We start from the raw sequence: 19277 nt of genomic DNA, 5'->3' as shown, positions 1-19277 counted from the left end.
TAATTGGGTCTAGCAACAGTAGATGGGTGTACATGCACATTTCCAGATATCATCAGCAGTAATACAATCATTGCACTGCAGAGAACAGGGAGAGCTCTGCAGTGCTGATTTATGACATTTGAATGTGCATTAGATGGCAACCAGATCATATTGTACAGCAACATTTTATCAGGTAACATGAATAAAAAGCAGGCAAGAAGTGGTTAGAATAGAGAGTCAGTCTCGAGTGTGGGAACAAACAGTCTGTCCCACAGTTGGGTAAACAAGCAAGTTCATAGTTAACAAAGCATGCAGGAGTCATGAGGCAAATAGCATAAAGCACAAGAAAAAAATATAGTGATTTGGGACTAGCCATTGTAAGTTCAGTGTTACTGTGACACAATATACAGCATCTTTTTAAAGTTGCAATTAATGTGTACACACACGAAAAACATTGTTGACCATTTAGGCTTTAACATTTTATGACATATCTTACAGAAATACGTAGTTCTTTGTAGGATAAGAAGTCAAAGATATCGATAATTGTGCTCATTATAGCCCTAATTATTCCTTTACTAAGTATACAGGACGGGACTTTTATTCTGAAGAATTCCAAAAACCGTGACCCGGAAGTAGTTAGTTATTCTTAGATGTTTCACAGCAGTGTTGTCTAGGTTTTGGTTAGCTTCTCCAATAACCAAATTTAACGGCGGTAAGTGGCGCTGGTTAGTACATTTCACTCGTATCGTAATGTAATATTTACAACACTTATTTGTTCTCATAACATGTCTTTTTGGGAGCATTTTGCTAGCTATTTTAGCTACTTGTCGTGATACATTTGCTACGCTGCTAATTAGCAAGCTAGCTGCAATATGACTAACTAGCGCATCATCACTTCGCATGACATTGTGCATTGAATGCTCTTCTAACCAGTGGTGTAAAGTACTTAAGTTAAATTACTTTAAAGTACTACTTAAATCGTTTGGCTGGTATCTGTACTTTTTAGATTTAACACATTTTACGACCCTACATTCCTTTAAAAAAAAGAAGCATTTTTTACTCGATACATTTTCCCTGACACCCATTCGTTACATTTTGAATGCTTAGTAGGACAGAGAAATCGTCAAAATCACACTTATCAGGAGAGCATCCCTGGTCATCTCTACTGCCTCTGATCTTGCGGACTCACTAAACACATGCTTCGTTTGTAAATTACCTCGGAGTGTGTCCCTAGCTATCCGTAAATTAAAACAATGTGCTATCTGTTTTGTTTATTAAAAGGAACTTGAAATTATTACTTTTGATACTTAGGTATATTTTAGCAATTACATTTACTTTTGATAAGTATATTTAACCAAATAGTTAGTTTTTTACTCAAGTAGTATGTTCCTTTAGTCATTTTCTATTAAGGTATCTTTACTTTTAATAAAGTATGACAATTGTGTACCTTTTCCACAAATGGTGCTAATTATTAAATGTGCATGTTAATTGAAAGACGTTAGTTAGTAAAACATCTTTTACACGTTTCTGCGCTAACCTGGCTAGTTTCCTAAACTCGGTCCACCTTGGGATCCCAATGATTGCAGGTTTTGGTGTTTGCCTTAACACTACACAGCTGATACAACGCCTGGTGATTAGTTTATTATTTGAATCAGTTGTGTAGTGTTATGGCACTCCTTGGGGTCCCGAGGACAGAGTTTGGGAAACCCTGCGCTAGACCCATAATAGCTGATGAACGCTCAACTCCGTTCTCTTAAATCGAGGCTAATGTTTGCTAGTAAAATGTATCAAAACTCAACTCCGCCTCGATAAGACAACGGAGTTGAGCGTTCCTCAGCTAGCCCAATAATATACTATTTAACACACCGACAGCGTCATTGCCCAAAATAGTATGCTGCATCATCTGGATATGTATGTAACAAAAGTTCAACATTCACCTTCTGCTACCATTTCTGTCAAGCCTTCCACGCATACAGTTTGACGCATACGTTCGATAAATCCAACGTATGCATCACACCGAACGCACTGCAACGGAAACGCAGTGTTTCATTGGAAATGAGTGTAATTCTGGTGTACCAAAATGCAATGACGCTGTAGGATGCGTTCGAAGCGCAACCCTATAAAGGTGTGTACTAATTTAACCTTTCATTTTTTGAAAATGATTTCTTGCTGATATATAACATATGTTTCCAAAACCGTACTGTAAATGATGCATGTTAACGTTCAGAACGAGCATCGGGGCACCCAACAAAACTCCCCCGGCCAGAAGTTACTATCATTAATAGGCGCTAAAAGCTTCTATGAATGGGCTAACCTGAGGCAAGGACCATATGTGGTGGTTAGTGGCTCAGCACTGATGGTCGGTGATGGGTATGTACCATTTGTTTTCTCCTCAGATGGGAATCTAACAAGTCAGAGCTTTGGAGAAGTAATCATGGCCACCCAGCCCTCGCAGACTCCATCCTTACGCTTTGGCCAGGTGGTCATAGGACCTCCTGGCTCAGGTAAAACCACATACTGCCGGGGGATGCAGGAGTTCTTGAGTCACTTGGGACGGAAGGTGGTTGTGGTGAACATGGACCCTGCAAATGAAGGGCTCCCATATCCCTGTGCTGTGGATATTTCAGAGCTGGTCACCCTAGATGACGTGATGGAGGGTTTGAAGCTGGGGCCCAATGGTGGACTCCTGTACTGCATGGAGTACCTGGAGGCCAATCTGGACTGGCTGGAAACCAAGTTAGAGGAACATAGCGACTGTTACTTTCTGTTTGACTGTCCGGGTCAGGTGGAGCTGTACACCCACCAGAACTCAGTGAAAAACATCTTTGCTCAGCTGGCCAAGTGGAACTTCAGGGTGAGATGGTTCAGGATTCTAAGATGTTTGTGCCCATTGGTGCTGGAATGTTGTGATTCCTAGTATGAATGATTCCCCAAAAGAAACACCGTGTAGTATGTCAATCCATGCATGACACATTCAGTATGATTTAGGCTAACTTAAGAAATGTATTGTTTGCCACATTGATGGAGAATTTGGGGCTTTGACAAGTAGGCCTAGCTATTTGTATTGGGTGTTTATGGGCATGTGCTTTATTAGTATTGAGTCATAGTGCCTATAGGTTGTGCTCAAATCACTGAGTGAGTTCTATTAACCTGAGCAGCGGTGCACCAGTCAATGACTCGTGACATTAACGGTCAAAATCAGTCAGGAAGGAGCTCCCTTCTCAAATCACACAGTGTGGTAAATTGTCCAGAAACGCATCTCTTTCCATGAAATATATGTTCAAATTTTCAAACTAGTTTTTATTGGGAAGGCAGATAGTGTTTTTATTAAAAGCAATCACTTTTGCTTTTAATAAAAGTAGAAGCCTACTCATTACTCCACATGCTTAATCTAGCCTAGGCTTTGAACAGGGCACCTGGCTCACGCCCGGATGGGTGCAGCCTGTTTCCAAAACAAATGCATTCGCTTTTCACCCTGTGCAAACTCACCCCACCGGGATAACCTGGGCCAGTTAGTTGAATCCCTGCACTGTCTCACTAACACTCCCTCTTTAATTACTCTCAGCTGACTGCAGTGCACCTTGTGGACTCTCATTACTGCGCTGACCCAGCTAAGTTCATCTCAGTGCTGTGCACCTCCCTGTCCACTATGCTGCACGTGGAGCTACCCCACGTCAACGTCCTCTCCAAGATGGACCTCATCGAGCAGTACGGCAAACTCGGTGAGATGAGATATCCTGGGTGATTATGAATATGGGCTTTGTATGGCTATATTCCCTCAGTTTCCCTCAAGTGTTTGATTTGACAGTTTGTCTTTAGCTGTGGAACTTGTTTAATTTTTGCACTTACTCTGTCTCTGGAATAGCCTTCAACCTGGACTTCTACACAGATGTTATGGACCTGACATATCTGCTGGATCACTTGGCTGCTGACCCTTTCTTTAGGAAGTTCCTCAAACTAAATGAGAAACTTGCAGGGGTCATACAAGACTATGGCCTTGTCTCTTTTGTGCCTCTCAATGTGCAGGTGAGACTTTGCTACTACCTTTAGATGTTCACTGGTTCTTGGGCATCTGCTGTTTCTGGGTCATATTTATTATGGGACATGAAGTTCAGTACCTCCCTGTTTCAGATATTTTTCTTCTGCTTTGTGCCTACTAGTGAACACAACCACAATACTTTGTCTAAACTCATAATAAATACTGGTCCATTTTAGAAGGGGTAAGGTTAAAACACTAGTCTCAACCTGGAGGATGAAGCTTGCATTTACATTTTTTGCCACTTAACCACTGACATCTTGCACTGTGCCCTATCTCCAGGACAGGGAGAGCATGACGCAGGTTCTGCGGACTGTGGACAAGGCCAACGGCTACTGCTTCGGCAACCTGGAGGAGAGGAACCTGCAAGCAATGATGTCAGCCGCTGTGGGAGCAGACTTCCAGTTCACCGCGTATCCTTTACTCACAGCTGCTATATTGATTTATGTGTTTGTTATTAAACCAGTCTGTTCCACATGCTCAACCTATGAAACAAAGCCATTTTAAATGTAAGTGTTAAAGGCCTGGTTCAGTCCAAAACTAGATTTTCCTGTGTGTTATTTATAAATAGATATACAGTACCAGTCAAAAGTTTGGACACCTACTCATTCAAGGGTTTTTCTTTATTTTTACTATTTTCTGCATTGTAGAATAATAGTGAAGACATCAAAACAATGAAATAACACCATGTGGAATCATGTAGTAACCAAAAAAGTGTTAAACAAATCAATATCTTTCATTTTTGAGATTCTTCAAAGTAGCCACCTTGATGACAGCTTTGCACACTCTTGGTATTCTCTCAAACAGCTTCAAAATTTAAGATTTTGGTTCCAACTGCCGTGTCTTTGTGATGGAATAGGAGGTATGATGGTGTGGGGGTGCTTTGCTGGTGACACTCAGTGATTTATTTACAATTCAAGGCACACTTAAACAGCATTCTGCAGCAATATGCCATCCTATCTGGTTTGCGCTTAGTGGGACTATCATTTGTTTTTCAAAAGGACAATGACCCAAAACGCACCTCCAGGCTGTGTAAGGACTATTTGATCAAGAAGGAGAGTGATGGAGTGTTGCATCAGATGACCTGGCCTCCACAATCACCTGACCGCAACCCAATTGAGATGGTTTGGGATGAGTTGGACCGCAGAGTGAAGGAAAAGCAGCCAACAAGTGCTCCTTATATGTGGGAACTCCTTCAACACAGTTTGAAAAGCATTCCCCAAGAAGCTGGTTGAGAGAATGCTAAGACTGTGCAAAGGGTGGCTACGTTAAATATTTTGATTTGTTTAACACTTTTTTGGTTACTACACAATTCCATATGTGTTCTTTCATAGTTTTGATGTCTTCACTATTATTCTACAATGTAGAAAATAGTTAAAATAAAGAAAAACCCTTTGTAGGTGTGTCTAAACTTTTGACTGGTACTGTGTCGTGTCTTTGGCATCATTAAAGGTGAGACTGTTATTTTATCAAATCAATTCTCAATAATTATTATTACCTGATTTAAACTAATCTTGTAAATTTAATTAACAAGGATGACGGTGCATGACATCTGGTTATCTGCACGAACCCAGCCTAAACCATGAATCATCCATACACCAGTTGGCTTAATCATTTATTTATTAACTAACTAAATAATCACAGAAATGCATAAACAAACAAACAATAGATATTGGTTACTAACAAGGATAGGAAAGTCCCTATTGGGCTAAGCAAAAACAGTTTGGTTATAACACAATAGATTCAGAGAAGAGAATGGGTTTTGGGAAGGAAGGCTAAGGAACATTGGTCTTTATCGGACCTGGGAAGCTATTCTCACATAAATACATATGCTACTAACAATCGTTCATTCGGAAAAGAAATGCATTGTATTTACATGAAGTTGGTTATGGTTTGTCCTGTCCTTTGTGGAATCTTGTTGTGTGGTCATGTGGTCTGAGAGGTTCATCTCACTCTGGAGATTCGTCCATGTCGGTCAGTGTTCTCGTACTAGATTTGCGCATATGTTCAGCTGCAGTCTGATATATGCTGGTTTAGTATGCACTTCTTTAGGTGATCAATAGTTCAGAGTTCATACCATTTCATGTGTGGTGCAAGCTCTCATGTTTCCTGGCCTGTAGGGTTGAAATTAAAATGCGCCCTTTTTAAACATGAGGACAAATCCTTCCGTTATTTGGAACTCCGTTGACTTTGGGTAACGGACTTTTATAGAAATGTAGAAAAGGGGTTGGTTCATCATTTCCAACCAATGCCTATTCACTTGGGTGTGGCTCGTGCCTTAGTTAAACTTGAAAGGGAAGATGATTTTCTAATTTTAAAAGTTAACAACATATTTCATCATTTTGCAAATAGTTTCATCTTTACTCATTAATTTTATACAATAAGTAGATTCAAACATAACTGAGGCACCTGTATAAACAGAGTTAGGGTAATGTGGCTATATTGCCTTTCATAAGGTCACAAACATGAAACAAAACGGACCGGGTCATAGCTGGCTTCACCGACCGTTTACATATTCACCAAAATATAGATATTGTTCAGTTCTCCAATTCTGTGATGTTGTAGAAGTTCTACTGTGAAAATCTCTCCATACTGCATGGCCAGGGAGAGTCTCCATACGGAATTTATGACGTGGGGGTTAAGTTGTAAAACTCCCGCTCCTCTCCTAACAGGAGAGGGGGTTGTTCACATCTCTGCTAGCCAATTCACTGAAAGGGCTGGCGTCATGACAACTGTATTTCAATAAAATAGTTCTGGTCCATTTAAAGGTGCAAGATTTTTTATTTATTTTATTTGACCTTTATTTAACTAGGCAAGTCAGTTAAGAACATATTCTTATTTTCAATGACTGCCTAGGAACGGTGGGTTAACTGCCTTGTTCAGGGGCAGAATGACAGATTTTCATCTTGTCAGCTCGGGGGATCCAATCTTGCAACCCTACAGTTAACTAGTCCAACGCAATAACGACCTGCCTCTCTCGTTGCACTCCACAAGGAGACTGCTTGTTACGCGAATGCAGTAAGCCAAGGTAAGTTGCTAGCTAGCATTAAACTTATCTTTTAAAAAACAATCAATCATAATCACTAGTTAACTACACATGGTTGATGATATTACTAGATATTATCTAGCGTGTCCTGCGTTGCATATAATCTGACTGAGCAAGTATCTGACTGAGCGGTGGTAGGCAGAAGCAGGCGTGTAAACATTCATTCAAACCGCACTTTCGTGCATTTTGCCAGCAGCTCTTCGTTGTGCGTCAAGCATTGCGCTGTTTATGACTTCAAGCCTATCAACTCCTGAGATGAGGCTGGTGTAACCGAAGTGAAATGGCTAGCTAGTTAGCGCGCGCTAACTAGAGGGATGGAAGCTATACTGTTTCACTGGCAATATTAAAGTGCCTATAAGAACATCCAATAGTCAAAGGTTAATGAAATACAAATGATATAGAGGGAAATAGTCCTATAATAACTACAACCTAAAACTTCTTACCTGGGAATATTGAAGGATATAATATTGAAGGAACCACCAGCTCTCATATGTTCTCATGTTCTGAGCAAGGAACTTAAACGTTAGCTTTCTTACATAGCACATATTGCACTTTTACCTTCTCCAACACTTTGTTTTTGCATTATTTAAACCAAATTGAACATGTTTCATTATTTACTTGAGGATAAATTGATTTTATTGATGTATTATATTCATTTAAAATAAGTGCATTCAGTATTGTTGTAATTGTCATTATTACAAATAAAATAAAAAATTGGCCGATTAATCGGTAGCAGCTTTTTTGGTCCTCCAATAATCGGTACAGGCGTTGAAAAATCATAATCGGTCGACCTCTAGTTTGGACCATGATAGTTTGTTGGTGATGTGGACACCAAGGAACTTAAAGCTCTCAACCTGCTCCACTACAGCCCCTTCGATGAGAATGGGGGCGTGCTCTGTCCTCCTCTTCCTGTTGTCCACAATCATCTCCTTTGTCTTGATCACGTTGAGGGAGAGGTGGTTGTCCTGGCACCACACGGCCAGGTCTCATCCTGTAGGGAGGAGTTCAGTCTCATCGTTGTCGGTGATCAGGCCTACCACTGTTGTGTCATCGGCAAACTTAATGATGGTGTTGGAGTCGTGCCTGGCCAAGCAGTCATGAGTGAACAGGGAGTACAGGAGGGGACTGAGCACGCACCCCTGAGGGGCCCTTGTGTTGAGGATAAGCATGGTGTATGTGTTGTTACTTACCCTTACCACCTGGGGGCAGCCTGTCAGGAAGTCAGGGATCCAGTTGCAGAGGGAGGTGTTTAGTCCCAGGGTCCTTAGCTTAGTGATGAGCTTTGGTGTTGAATGCTGAGCTGTTGTAAATTAATAGAATTCTCACATAAAGTGGCAAGAAAAAGTATGTGAACCCTTTGGAAATACATGGATTTCTGCATAAATTGGTCATCAAATTTTATCTGATCTTCATCTAGGTCACAACAATAGACAAACAGTCTGCTTAAACTAATAACACACAAACAACTATATGTTTTTATTGAACACACCGTGTAAACATTCACAGTGCAAGGTTGATAAAGTATGTGAACACTTGGATTTAATAACTGGTTGACCCTCCTTTGGCAGCAATAACCTCTTCTGTAGTTGCGGATCAGACCTGCACAATGGTCTGTTTCAGTTCAGCACTATTCTTGTGATGTCTGGTGTGAACTGTTCTCTTGAGGCATCTCAACTCGAGTTGAGGTCAGGACTCTGCCTGGGCCACTCCAGAAGTTTTATTTTCTTCTGTTGAAGCCATTTTGTTGTTGATTTACTTCTGTGTTTTGGGTCGTTGTCCTGTTGTATCACTTAACTTCTGTTGAGCTTCAATTGGTGGACAGAAAGCCTAACAGTCTCCTGCAAAATGTCTTGATAAACTTGGGAATTCATTTTTCCGTCGACGATAGCAAGCTGTCCAGGCACTCAGGTAGCAAAGCAGCCCCAAACCATGAAGCTCCTGCCACCATACTTTACAGTTGGGATGAGGTTTTGATGTTGGCGTGCTGTGCCTATTTTTTTTTCCTCACATAATGTTGTGTGTTTCTTCCAAACAACTCAAATTTATTTTCATCTGTCCACAGAATATTGAACACCATTATTGTTTAGTGTTTTAAGTATCGTAGTATCGTCAACAGAGATGTTAGCGTGTTCCAGAGCATGTTAGCATATTTCTGTAATTCTTTAGCTGACACTTCTTTACCTCATTGAGTGTTCTGCGCTGTGCTCTTGCAGTCATCTTTGCAGGGCGGCCACTCATAGGGAGAGTAACAATTTGTCTTTCCATGGACTGATGAACATCAAGGCTTTTAGAGATAATTTTCTAACCCTTTCCAGGTTTATGCAAGTCAACAATTCTCAATCTTAGGTCTTCTCTTTTGTTCGAGGCATGGTTCACGTCAGGCAATGCTTCTTGTGAAAAGCAAACTCAAATTTTGAGTGTTTTCTGTAGGGCAAGGCAGCTCTAACCAACATCTCCAATCTCGTCTCATTGATTAGACTCCAGGTTAGCTGCCTCCTGGCTCCAATTAGCTTTTGCAGAAGTCTATACTTTTTCCAACCTACACTGTGAATGTTTAAATTATGTTTTAAATAAAGACAAGAAAAATATAATACTTTTTGTGTTATTACTTTAAGCACACTGAGTTTGTCTATTGATGTGACTTAGATGAAGATCAGATCAAATTTGATAAATTTATGCAGAAATCCAGGTAATTCCAACGTGTTCACATACTTTTTCTTGCCACTAGGTGTTCCTTTTGTCCAGGTGGGAAAGGGCATTGTGGAGTGCAATAGAGACTGCATCATCTGTGGATCTGTTGGGGTGGTATGCAAATTGGAGTGGGTCTAGGGTTTCTGGGATAATGGTGAGCCATGACCAGCCTTTCAAAGCACTTCATGGCTACAGATGTGAGTGCTACGGGTCGGTAGTCATTTAGGCAGGTTACCTTAGTGTTCTTTGGCACAGGGACTATGGTGGTCTGCTTGAAACGTTGGTATTACAGACTCAGTCAGGGACAGGTTGAAGATGTCAGCGAAGACACTTGCCAGTTGGTCAGCGCATGCTCGGAGTACACATTCTGGTAATCTGTCTTGCCCTGAGGCCTTGTGAATGTTGACCTGTTTAAAGGTCTTACTCACATCGGCTACGGCGAGCGTGATCACTGTTGTCCGGAACAGCTGATTCTCTGATATATGTTTGTGTTACTTGCCTCGAAGCAAGCATAGAAGTAATTTAGCTTGTCTGGTATGGTCGTGTGACTGGGCAGCTCGCAGCTGTGCTTCCCTTTGTAGTCTGTAATAGTTTGCAAGCCCTGCCACATAAGACAAGCGTTGGAGCCGGTGTATTACGATTCAATCTTCGTCCTGTATTGAAGCTTTGCCTGTTTGATCGTTCGTCGGAGGGCATAGTGGTATTTCTTATAAGCTTCCGGGTTTGACCCGCTCCTTGAAAGCGGCAGCCCTACCCTTTAGCTCATTGTGGATGTTGCCTGTAATCGATGGCATACCTCTCAATGCCATCAATGTCATCGAAGGAATCCTGGAACATATTCCAGTCTGTGCTAGCAAAACAGTCCCGTAGCTTAGCATCTGCTTCAACTGACCACTTTTTTATTGACTGCGTCACTGGTGCTTTCTGCTTTAGTTTTTGCTTGTAAGCAGGAGGATAGAATTATGGTCAGATTTGCCAAATGGAGGGCGAGGGAGAGCTATATATTTACTCTGTGTGGAGTAAAGGTGGTCAAGAGTTACTTTCCCTCTGATTGCACATTTAACCTGCTGATAGAAATTAGGTCAAACGGATTTAAATTTCTCTGGATTAAAGTCCCCGGCTACTAGGAGCGCGAGCTGCGTGTAAAACCCGCCGCCTGTATGTTCTTCATGTCGTCATTCAGCCACGACTCGGTGAAACATAAGATATTAAAGTTTTAAATGTCCCATTGGTAGGATATACGTGCTCGTAGTTCGTCTATTATATTATCCAATGATTGGCTAATAGGACCGATGGTGAAGGCAGATTACTCACTCGCCGTCAGATCCTTCGAAGGCACCCAGACCTACATCCCTGATATTTCTGTCTCTTTCTCCTGTGAATGACGGGGATGAGGGCCTTGTCGGATGTCTGGAATAAATCCTTCCCGTCTGACTCGTTAAAGAAAAAATCTTCTAGTACGGGGTGAGTAATCGCTGTCCTGATATCTGGAGGCTCTTTTCGGTCATAAGAGACTGTGGTAGAAACATTATGTACAAAACAAGTTACAAATAACGTGAAAAAACACATAATAGCACAATTGGTTAGGGGACCGAGAATTGGTTAGGGGACCGGGAATTATCACTTAAATAGACCAACAAGAGTTCCAAACCCCTTTGCCAATAACAGCTAGTTTTCCATTTTCCCCTCCCCACTCAGACCATTCCCAGACTGTCCTAGCAAAATTCTTGCTTGAGCAATTGATCTTTGCTAAGAAGCTATTTTTGTTTGTTTTTATTTAAAATGGTCAAGAAGAATCTGTAAGATACTTAATTGTTACCCAAAAATGATTTGATATTGAGATAAAAACTGCTGCATTTCGACTTTTTTTCTAAAGCAGTCTCAGCAAGAGGTGACAATTATTTGAGTTTGAATATTGTGTTCTGCTGTAAACAGATCTGCCTGTATAGTGCTGCTTAACAGCCTAGTGGTTAGAGAGTTGGACTAGTAACCGGAAGTTTGCAAGTTCAAACCCCCGAGCTGACAAGGTCTGTCGTTCTGCCCCTGAACAGGCAGTTAACCCACTGTTCCTAGGCCGTCATTGAAAATAAGAATTTGTTCTTAACTGACTTGCCTCGTTAAATAAAGGTAAAATATATATATATATTTTTAAACATAGATGACTGGTCAACACTCCTAAGCATTTCACTGTTGGTCGACACCTGTTGTTTATGGTGCATGTGACGAGTAGCATTTTGATTAGATTTTCTTTAATTTGACACCTAGAACTCTAGGAGTGCAAGAGAGGTATGTTGAAGATGGTGAAAAGACCGTGGAGGAGGAGGTGATGGATCTGTAAAACAACAGACACCCATCAATGGATGCTGCTGACCTCGATGTTGCTTGCACTGGACCAGCAAAGGACCGACAGTACAACATTTGTCCCGTGGAATTGGAGTGTCAAACGCACCAAATGCTATTCTTCTTTCCCTCTTTGACTGAACACGTAAATAACTTTTATCTTGATATGGCTGCCTCTGGTTATATAGAGAGGAGAGGAGGGTGGAGAAAGGGTTAGAAGCATCAGTCTGCAAATAGAATCCAAATCAACTGCTTCTTACCACACAATCCAAGAATTGGATCAATCTGGGTTAAGAGTTTGAATTGATATATCCTTGGCTTTGTGGCTGGTTTATAATGCTAGTGTTAGTACAGACTACAGTGTGTTGTTTAGTTGGATGCAAATGTTGATCTCTTATTCTGCCAGTGAAAAAGATGGACAAATCCAGGAGCTCTGGACTACAGATAATTATTTACATATTGAAATGAGAAATACCCTGGTGTGGGGCAGTTTGGTCAGCCCTTCAGTCTATAAGGTGTGTACATTGGGTATGAATCCCTTTGCAGATCAGCAAAATCAACTGTTAAATGTGTTTTTTACATTTCATGAATAAAGTTTGTGAAGAGTTGGTCTTACATGCATGTACAGATGTGCCCTCTTGTGTTTGTGTGGACCTATAGTGTATTAGGTGCAGACCAGCAGAGGGTGAGGTAGACTATCTCAAACTGAGCATCATCATCTCCCTATCTACCCCAGACCTGTGACACATTTAGATTAGGAAGAGGCAGAGAGGGAGAATTCAGAGTGGAGCTTTAGTCAGATCAGCAGCTTAGGTACTGGTACCCTGATGCAGCAGTTCCCTTAATTTCTCTCCAGAATTTATTCAGGTAACTTTTGTTCTCCGTAGGTGGCAGCTGATAGCTAACAGAAAGAAGCTCGCAGGCGGATTAAAACAATAGACGTGTGCAAAATAGTAGGCAAGATTCCTAACCAAACCTGATTTAGATGCTCGCTTTAACGATGTAAAATGATACACAGAGGTTTAAAATATACACTTATGTAAAATGATACAGAGGTTTAAAATATACACACAATATACACTGAACGTGGATATGTTTTATCCATGGATAATTGCTTTCTTGTAAACTGTTATTCCCTGTAAAACCAAGAACATTGGCAGTATATTGGCTGTCAAAACTAACCCTACTTAAAGAATCATCAATAAGTGCATCAATGACGTCTTCCCCACAGTGACTGTACGTACATACCCCAACCAGAAGCCATGGATTACAGGCAACATCCTCACTGAGCTAAAGGGTAGAGCTGTGGGACTCTAACCCAGACTCTTATAAGAAATCCCGCTATGCCCTCCGACGAACCATCAAACAGGCAAAGAGTCAATACGGGACTAAGATTGAATCGTACTACGCTGGTTCTGACGCTCGTCGGATGTGGCAGGGCTTGCAAATTATTACGGATTATAAAGGGAAGCACAGCTGCGAGCTGCCCAGTGACAAAAGCCTAACAGACAAGCTAAATAACTTCTATGCTCGCTTCGAGGCAAGCAACACTGAAGCATGCATGAGAGCATTAGCTGTTCCGGATGACTGTGTGGTCACACTCTGTAGCCGATGTAGGACCTTTAAACAGGTCAACATTCACAAGGCCGCAGGGCCAGACAGATCACCAGGGCGTGTACTGATCAACTGGCAAGTGTCTTGACTGACATTTTCAACTTGTCCCTGATTGAGTCTGTAATACCAACATGTTTCAAGCAGACCACCATAGTCTCTGTGCCCAAAAATACCAAGGTAACCTGCCTGAATGACTACCGACCCGTAGCACTCACGTCTGTAGCCATGAAGTGCTTTGAAAGGCTCACAACACCATTATCCCAGAAACCCTAGACCCACTCCAATTTAAATACCTCCCCCAACAGATCCACAGATTATGCAATCTCTATTGCACTCCACACTGCCCTTTCCCACATGGACAAAATAATCACCTGCGTGATAATGCTATTCATTGACTATAGCTCAGCGTTCAACACCATAGTGCCCTCCAAGCTCATCACTAAGTAAGGACCCTGGGACTAAACACCTCCCTCTGCAACTGGATCCTGGACTTCCTGACGGGCTGCCCCAGGTGGTAAGGGTAGGTAACAACACATCCGCCACTCTGATCCACAACATGGGGGCCCCTCAGGGGTGGGTGCTCAGTCCCCTCCTGTACTCCCTCTTCACCCATGACTGCATGGCCAAGCACCGTCATTAAGTTTGCCGACAACAACAGTGGTAGGCCTGATCACCGACAACGATGAGACAGCCTATAGGGAGGAGGACAGAGACCTGGCAGTGTGGTTCCAGGATAACAAACTCTCCCTCAACTTGATCAAGACAAAGGAGCTGATTGTGGACAACAGGAAAAGGAGGACCGAGCACGTCCCCATTCTCATCTGCGGGCTGTAGTGGAGCATGTTGAGAGCGTCAAGTTCCTTGGTGTCCACATCACCAACAAACTATCATGATCCAAACACACCAAGTCAGTTGTGAAGAGGGCACGACAACGCCTATTCCCCCTCAGAAGACTGAAAAGATTTGGCATGGGTCTTCAGATCCTCAAGTTATACAGCTGCACCATCGAGAGCATTCTGACTGGTTGGATGACCGCCTGGTATGGCAACTGCTTGCCGTCCGACCGCAAGGCACTAGAGGGTAGTGCATTTGGCCCAATACATCACTTGGGCCGAACTTCCTGCCATCCAGGACCTCAATACCAGGCGGTGTCAGAGGAGGGCCCTAAAAATTGTCAAAGACTCTAGCCACCCTAGTCATGCTGTTCTCTCTGCTACCGCACGGCAAGCAGTACCGGAGCGCCAAGTCTAGGTCCAAAAGGCTTCTTAACAGCTTCTAACCCCAAGTCATAAGACTCCTGAAAAGCTCATCAAATTGTTTCCCGGACTATTTGCATTGCCCCCATTTTTATGCTGCTACTCTGTTTATTGTCCTTGCATAGTCACTTTACCTACATGTACATATTACCTCAACTAACATTGACATTGATTCTGTACCGGTGCCCTCTTTATATAGCCTCGCTACTGTTATATTAGTGTTGCTCCTTAATATTTTTTTTGTTGTTTAAATTTCAGTTTATTTTAGTAAATTCTTCAACACTTTTTCTTAGCTGCATTCTTGGTTAAGGGTGTGTAAAGTAAGCATTTCACTGTTGCATTTGGTGCCTGTGACTAATAAAATTTGATTTGATTAAAAAACATGGCTGGTGAAGGAGACTGGGCCAAGCATAACTGGTCTAATGTGACATACCTTATTTACAGTATTATGTATACTGAACAAAACAATTTCAAAGATTTTACTGAGTTACATATATGGAAATCAGTCAATTCAAATAAATCCATTAGGCCTTAATCTATGGATTTCACATGACTGGGCAGGGGCGCAGCCATGGGTGGGCCTGCCCACACACTTGGGAGCCATGCCCACCCACTGGAAAGTCAGGCTTAGCCAATCAGAATTTGTTTTTTTCCCCCCCACGAAGGGGCTTTATTACAGACATAAATACTCCTCAGTTGCATCAGATCTCCGGGTGGCTGGTCTCAGACGATCCCCGTAGGTGAAGAAGCCGGATGTGGTGGTCCTGGGTTGGCGTGGTTACACTTGGTCTTCGGTTGTGAGGCCGGTTTAAGGTACTGCCAAATTCTCCAAAACGATGTTGGAGGCGGCTTATGGTAGAGAACTGTACATTAAATTATCTGGCAACAGCTCTGGTGGATATTCCTGCAGTCAGCATGCCAATTGCATGCTCCTTCAAAACTTGAGACATCTGTGGCATTGTGTTGTGACAACTGCACATTTTAGAGTGGCCTTTAATTGTCCTCAGCACAAAGAGCTCCCGTGTAATGACCATGCTGTTTAATCAGTTTCTTGATAGGCCACACCTGTGAAGTGGTGGATTATTTTGGCAAGGGAGAAATGTTAACAGGGATGTAAACAAATTTGTGCACAACATTTGAGAGAAATAAGCTTTTTGTGCATATGGAAAAATTCTGGGATCATTTATTTCAGCTCATGAAACCAACACTTTAAATGTTGCATTTATATTTTTGTTCCGTATAAATACAGTATAAATAGGACATTAGGCTACTGTATTTGTTTTTAAGTTCCTTTCTGACCAGGAGATGGCACCAGTGTATCCAAATCCCCTTCCCTAGATTCCTTAAGAAATTATACTCCAGCTTTTACAGGTGGCCAAAAAAAACTAAGTTGGGAGGGGTGAGGAAGCCACATTAAATGTGTTTCTGCACAACTGGCCCTGTGTCTGTTCTCTGGGATGGGAAGGCCCTGCATGTCTTCCAAAGCAACAAAAACTCCTGCCTGTTCCCTTATGTATATACAGTATAGTGGCTTTGAGAGAACAGGGACAATTCTTTCCATCTCTTCTCCGAGACCGTTTGTCCTTAGTGAACGGTCCAAATCCTTCCAGGTTTTTCCGCTATAGTTCCCTGATATTAAAAATGCCCGTTCAAGATTGATATTTAGTATGGACCTCCTAGATAGATGACTCTTCTATTATCAATTGGGGATGTAGGCGCTGACACAGATGTTTCTAACATTGGAAAAATTATTGCGGCCTTGAAAGGCTGTATCCCGACTGCCATTATAACCAAATCAAATGTTATTTGTAACATGCGTCAAATACAACGGTGAAATGCTTACTTACAAGCCCTTAACCAACAATGCATTTTCTAGAAAAATACAACAAAAAGATAAAAAAAAGTAACAAAAAATTAAGGACCAGCAGTAAAATAACAATAGTGAGGCTATATAGAGGGGGTACCGGTACAGAGTCAATGTGCAGGGGAACCGGTTAGTCGAGGTAATAAGTACATGTAGGTAGAGTTATAAAAGTGACTATGCAAAGATGATAACAGAGAGTAGCAGCAGCGTAAAGGAGGGGAGGGGGGCAGTGTAAATAGTCTGGTTAGCCATTTGATTAGATGTGTAGGAGTCTTATGGCATGGGGGTAGAAGCTGTTTACAAGCCTCTTGGACCTAGACTTGGCGCTCCAGTACCGCTTGCGGTGCAGTAGCAGAGAGGACAGTCTATGACTAGGTTGTCTGGAGTCTTGACAATTTTTTTGGCCTTCCTCTGACACTGCCTGGTATAGAGGTCCTGGATGGCAGGAAGATTGGCCCCAGTGATGTACTGGGCCGTAAGCACTACCCTGTGTAGTGCCTTGTGGTCGGAGGCGGAGCAGTTGCCATACCCGGCAATGATGCAACCTGTCAGGATGCTCTCGATGGTGCAGCTGTAGAAACTTTTGAGGATCTGAGGACCCATGCCAAATCTTTTCAATCTCCTGAGGGGGAATAGGTTTGGTCGTGCCCTCTTCACGACTGTCTTGGTGTGCTTGGACCATGTTAGTTTGTTGGTGATGTGGACGCCAAGGAACTTGAAGCTCTCAACCTGCTTCACTATAGCCCCGTCGATGACAATGGGGGCGTTCTCCTTTTCCTGTAGTCCACAATCATCTCTTTTGTCTTGATCACGTTGAGGGAGAGGTTGTTGTCGTTGTACCACACGGTCAGGTCTCTGACCTCCTCCCTATAGGCTGTATTGTCGTTGTCGGTGATCAGGCCTACCACTGTTGTGTCATCAGCAAACTTAATGATGGTGTTGGAGTCGTGCCTGGCCATGCAGTCATGAGTGAAAAGGGAGTACATGAGGGGACTGAGCACACACCCCTGAGGGTCCCCCATGTTGAGGATCAGCGTGGCGGATGTGTTGTTACCTACCCTTACCACCTGGGGGCGGCCCATCTGGAAGTCCAGGATCCAGTTGCAGAGGGAGAGGTTTAGTCCCAAGGTCCTTAGCTTAGTGATGAGCTTTGAGGGCACTATGGTGTTGAACGCTGAGCTGTAGTCAATGAATAGCATTCTCACGTAGGTGTTCCTTTTGTCCATGTGGGAAAGGGCAGTGTGGAGTGCAATGTAGACTGCATCATCTGTGGATATGTTGGGGCGGTGTGCAAATTGGAGTGAGTCTAGGGTTTCTGGGATGATGGTGTTGATGTGAGCCATGACCAGCCTTTCAAAGCACTTCATGGCTACAGATGTGAGCCTACAGGTCGGGTAATCATTTAGGCAGGTTACCTTAGTGTTCTTAGGCACAGGGACTATGGTGGTCTGCTTGAAACATGTTGGCTTTACAGACTCAGTCAGGGACAGGTTGAAAATGTCAGTGAAATCACTTGCCAGTTGGTCAGCGCATGCTCGGAGTACACGTCCTGGTAATCCATCTGGCCCTGAATGTTGACCTGTTTATAGGTCTTACTCACATCGGCTACGGAGAGCGTGATCACTGTCGTCCGGGACAGCTGATGCTCTCATGCATATTTCAGTGTTACTTACCTCGAAGTGAGCATAGAAGTAATTTAGCTCGTCTGGTATACAAATCTAGAAGATGTTTTATTGTCATATACACCAAATAGGTGCAGTGAAATGTGTTGTTTTACAGGATCAGCCACAGTTGTACGCCAACCCTGGAACAAATTAGGGTTAAGTGCCTTGCTCAAGGGCACATTGGCAGATTTAGTTTTAGAGTACTGGGCAAAGTACCATCATTCATGAAGAGTGTGTTGTCGATGTGCTCTTGTCTGTGAAAGGGTTACTGTTAAATTCCACACTCCTCAAAAAGGCTCATTGCTCCCCGTCCTCTGTCATCTCAGTGAGAGGAATTAGTCGGGCGACTGGCCGTATATATGTCCGGTTCTTTACCTGGATCTCCACTGATCTAACACGACCATCGGTCCCAGGCATGATATTAGTGATACGGCCCACTGGCCAGGAGGCTTGAGGCAGCTGATGGTCCACAATCATTATTACTTAGCCAGTTTCCAGACTGGCCATTTCTCTCTACCATTTCCCTCTGTGCTGTAGGCTTGGTAGGTAATCCCGAATGAATCGGACCCAGAAATGGTCAGCCAAGATCTGGCTGTGTCGCCACCGGCCTCTGCCAACGAGGTTGGTATCAGCATACATGACTTGAGGAAGTGATGCATCTCCGGCTTCCCATCAAGAGCATATTTGGTGTAACGGGATCGGGGTCAGCGATGTCTGCAGAGAGATATCCCAAGGGGTTGGAGTTCAGTATCCCTTCCACCTCTATCAGGACGGTCCGCAAGACCGT

At 42.8% G+C, this 19277-nt stretch overlaps 1 protein-coding gene across 3 annotated transcripts; it reads left to right on the top strand.

The window, feature by feature from the left end:
• The first annotated feature begins 580 nt into the window (after window positions 1-580).
• Window positions 581-12717, top strand: gpn2 (GPN-loop GTPase 2). 3 transcript variants are annotated; one of them, XM_021596817.3, is made up of 6 exons: window positions 581-691; window positions 2376-2833; window positions 3545-3701; window positions 3845-4005; window positions 4298-4428; window positions 12018-12717. In XM_021596817.3, the coding sequence occupies exons 2-6, from the start codon at window positions 2414-2416 to the stop codon at window positions 12088-12090; spliced, it is 942 nt and encodes a 313-aa protein (XP_021452492.1). In that variant the 5' UTR covers window positions 581-691; window positions 2376-2413; the 3' UTR covers window positions 12091-12717. The 3 variants fall into 3 exon arrangements, with proteins under 3 accessions (XP_021452492.1, XP_021452493.1, XP_021452494.1); XM_021596818.3 differs by having other exon boundaries at window positions 603-704; XM_021596819.3 differs by lacking the exon at window positions 581-691 and adding an exon at window positions 1940-2104.
• Window positions 12718-19277: the final 6560 nt, after the last annotated feature.

Source organism: Oncorhynchus mykiss, chromosome 3 (assembly GCF_057628025.1).
Source record: "Oncorhynchus mykiss isolate SJ-2025 chromosome 3, ASM5762802v1, whole genome shotgun sequence".
Taxonomy (NCBI): Eukaryota; Metazoa; Chordata; class Actinopteri; order Salmoniformes; family Salmonidae; genus Oncorhynchus; species Oncorhynchus mykiss.
This window is presented reverse-complemented; position numbering and strand designations above follow the sequence as displayed.

Bases quoted from the DNA above. Each gene is read 5' to 3' on its own strand.
- gpn2 (XM_021596817.3), top strand. From the start codon at position 2,414: ATGGCCACCCAGCCCTCGCAGACTCCATCCTTACGCTTTGGCCAGGTG. The intron at 2,834-3,544 runs GTGAGATGGTTC...AATTACTCTCAG, and splicing joins TGGCCAAGTGGAACTTCAGG to CTGACTGCAGTGCACCTTGT. The intron at 4,006-4,297 runs GTGAGACTTTGC...CCCTATCTCCAG, and splicing joins TTGTGCCTCTCAATGTGCAG to GACAGGGAGAGCATGACGCA.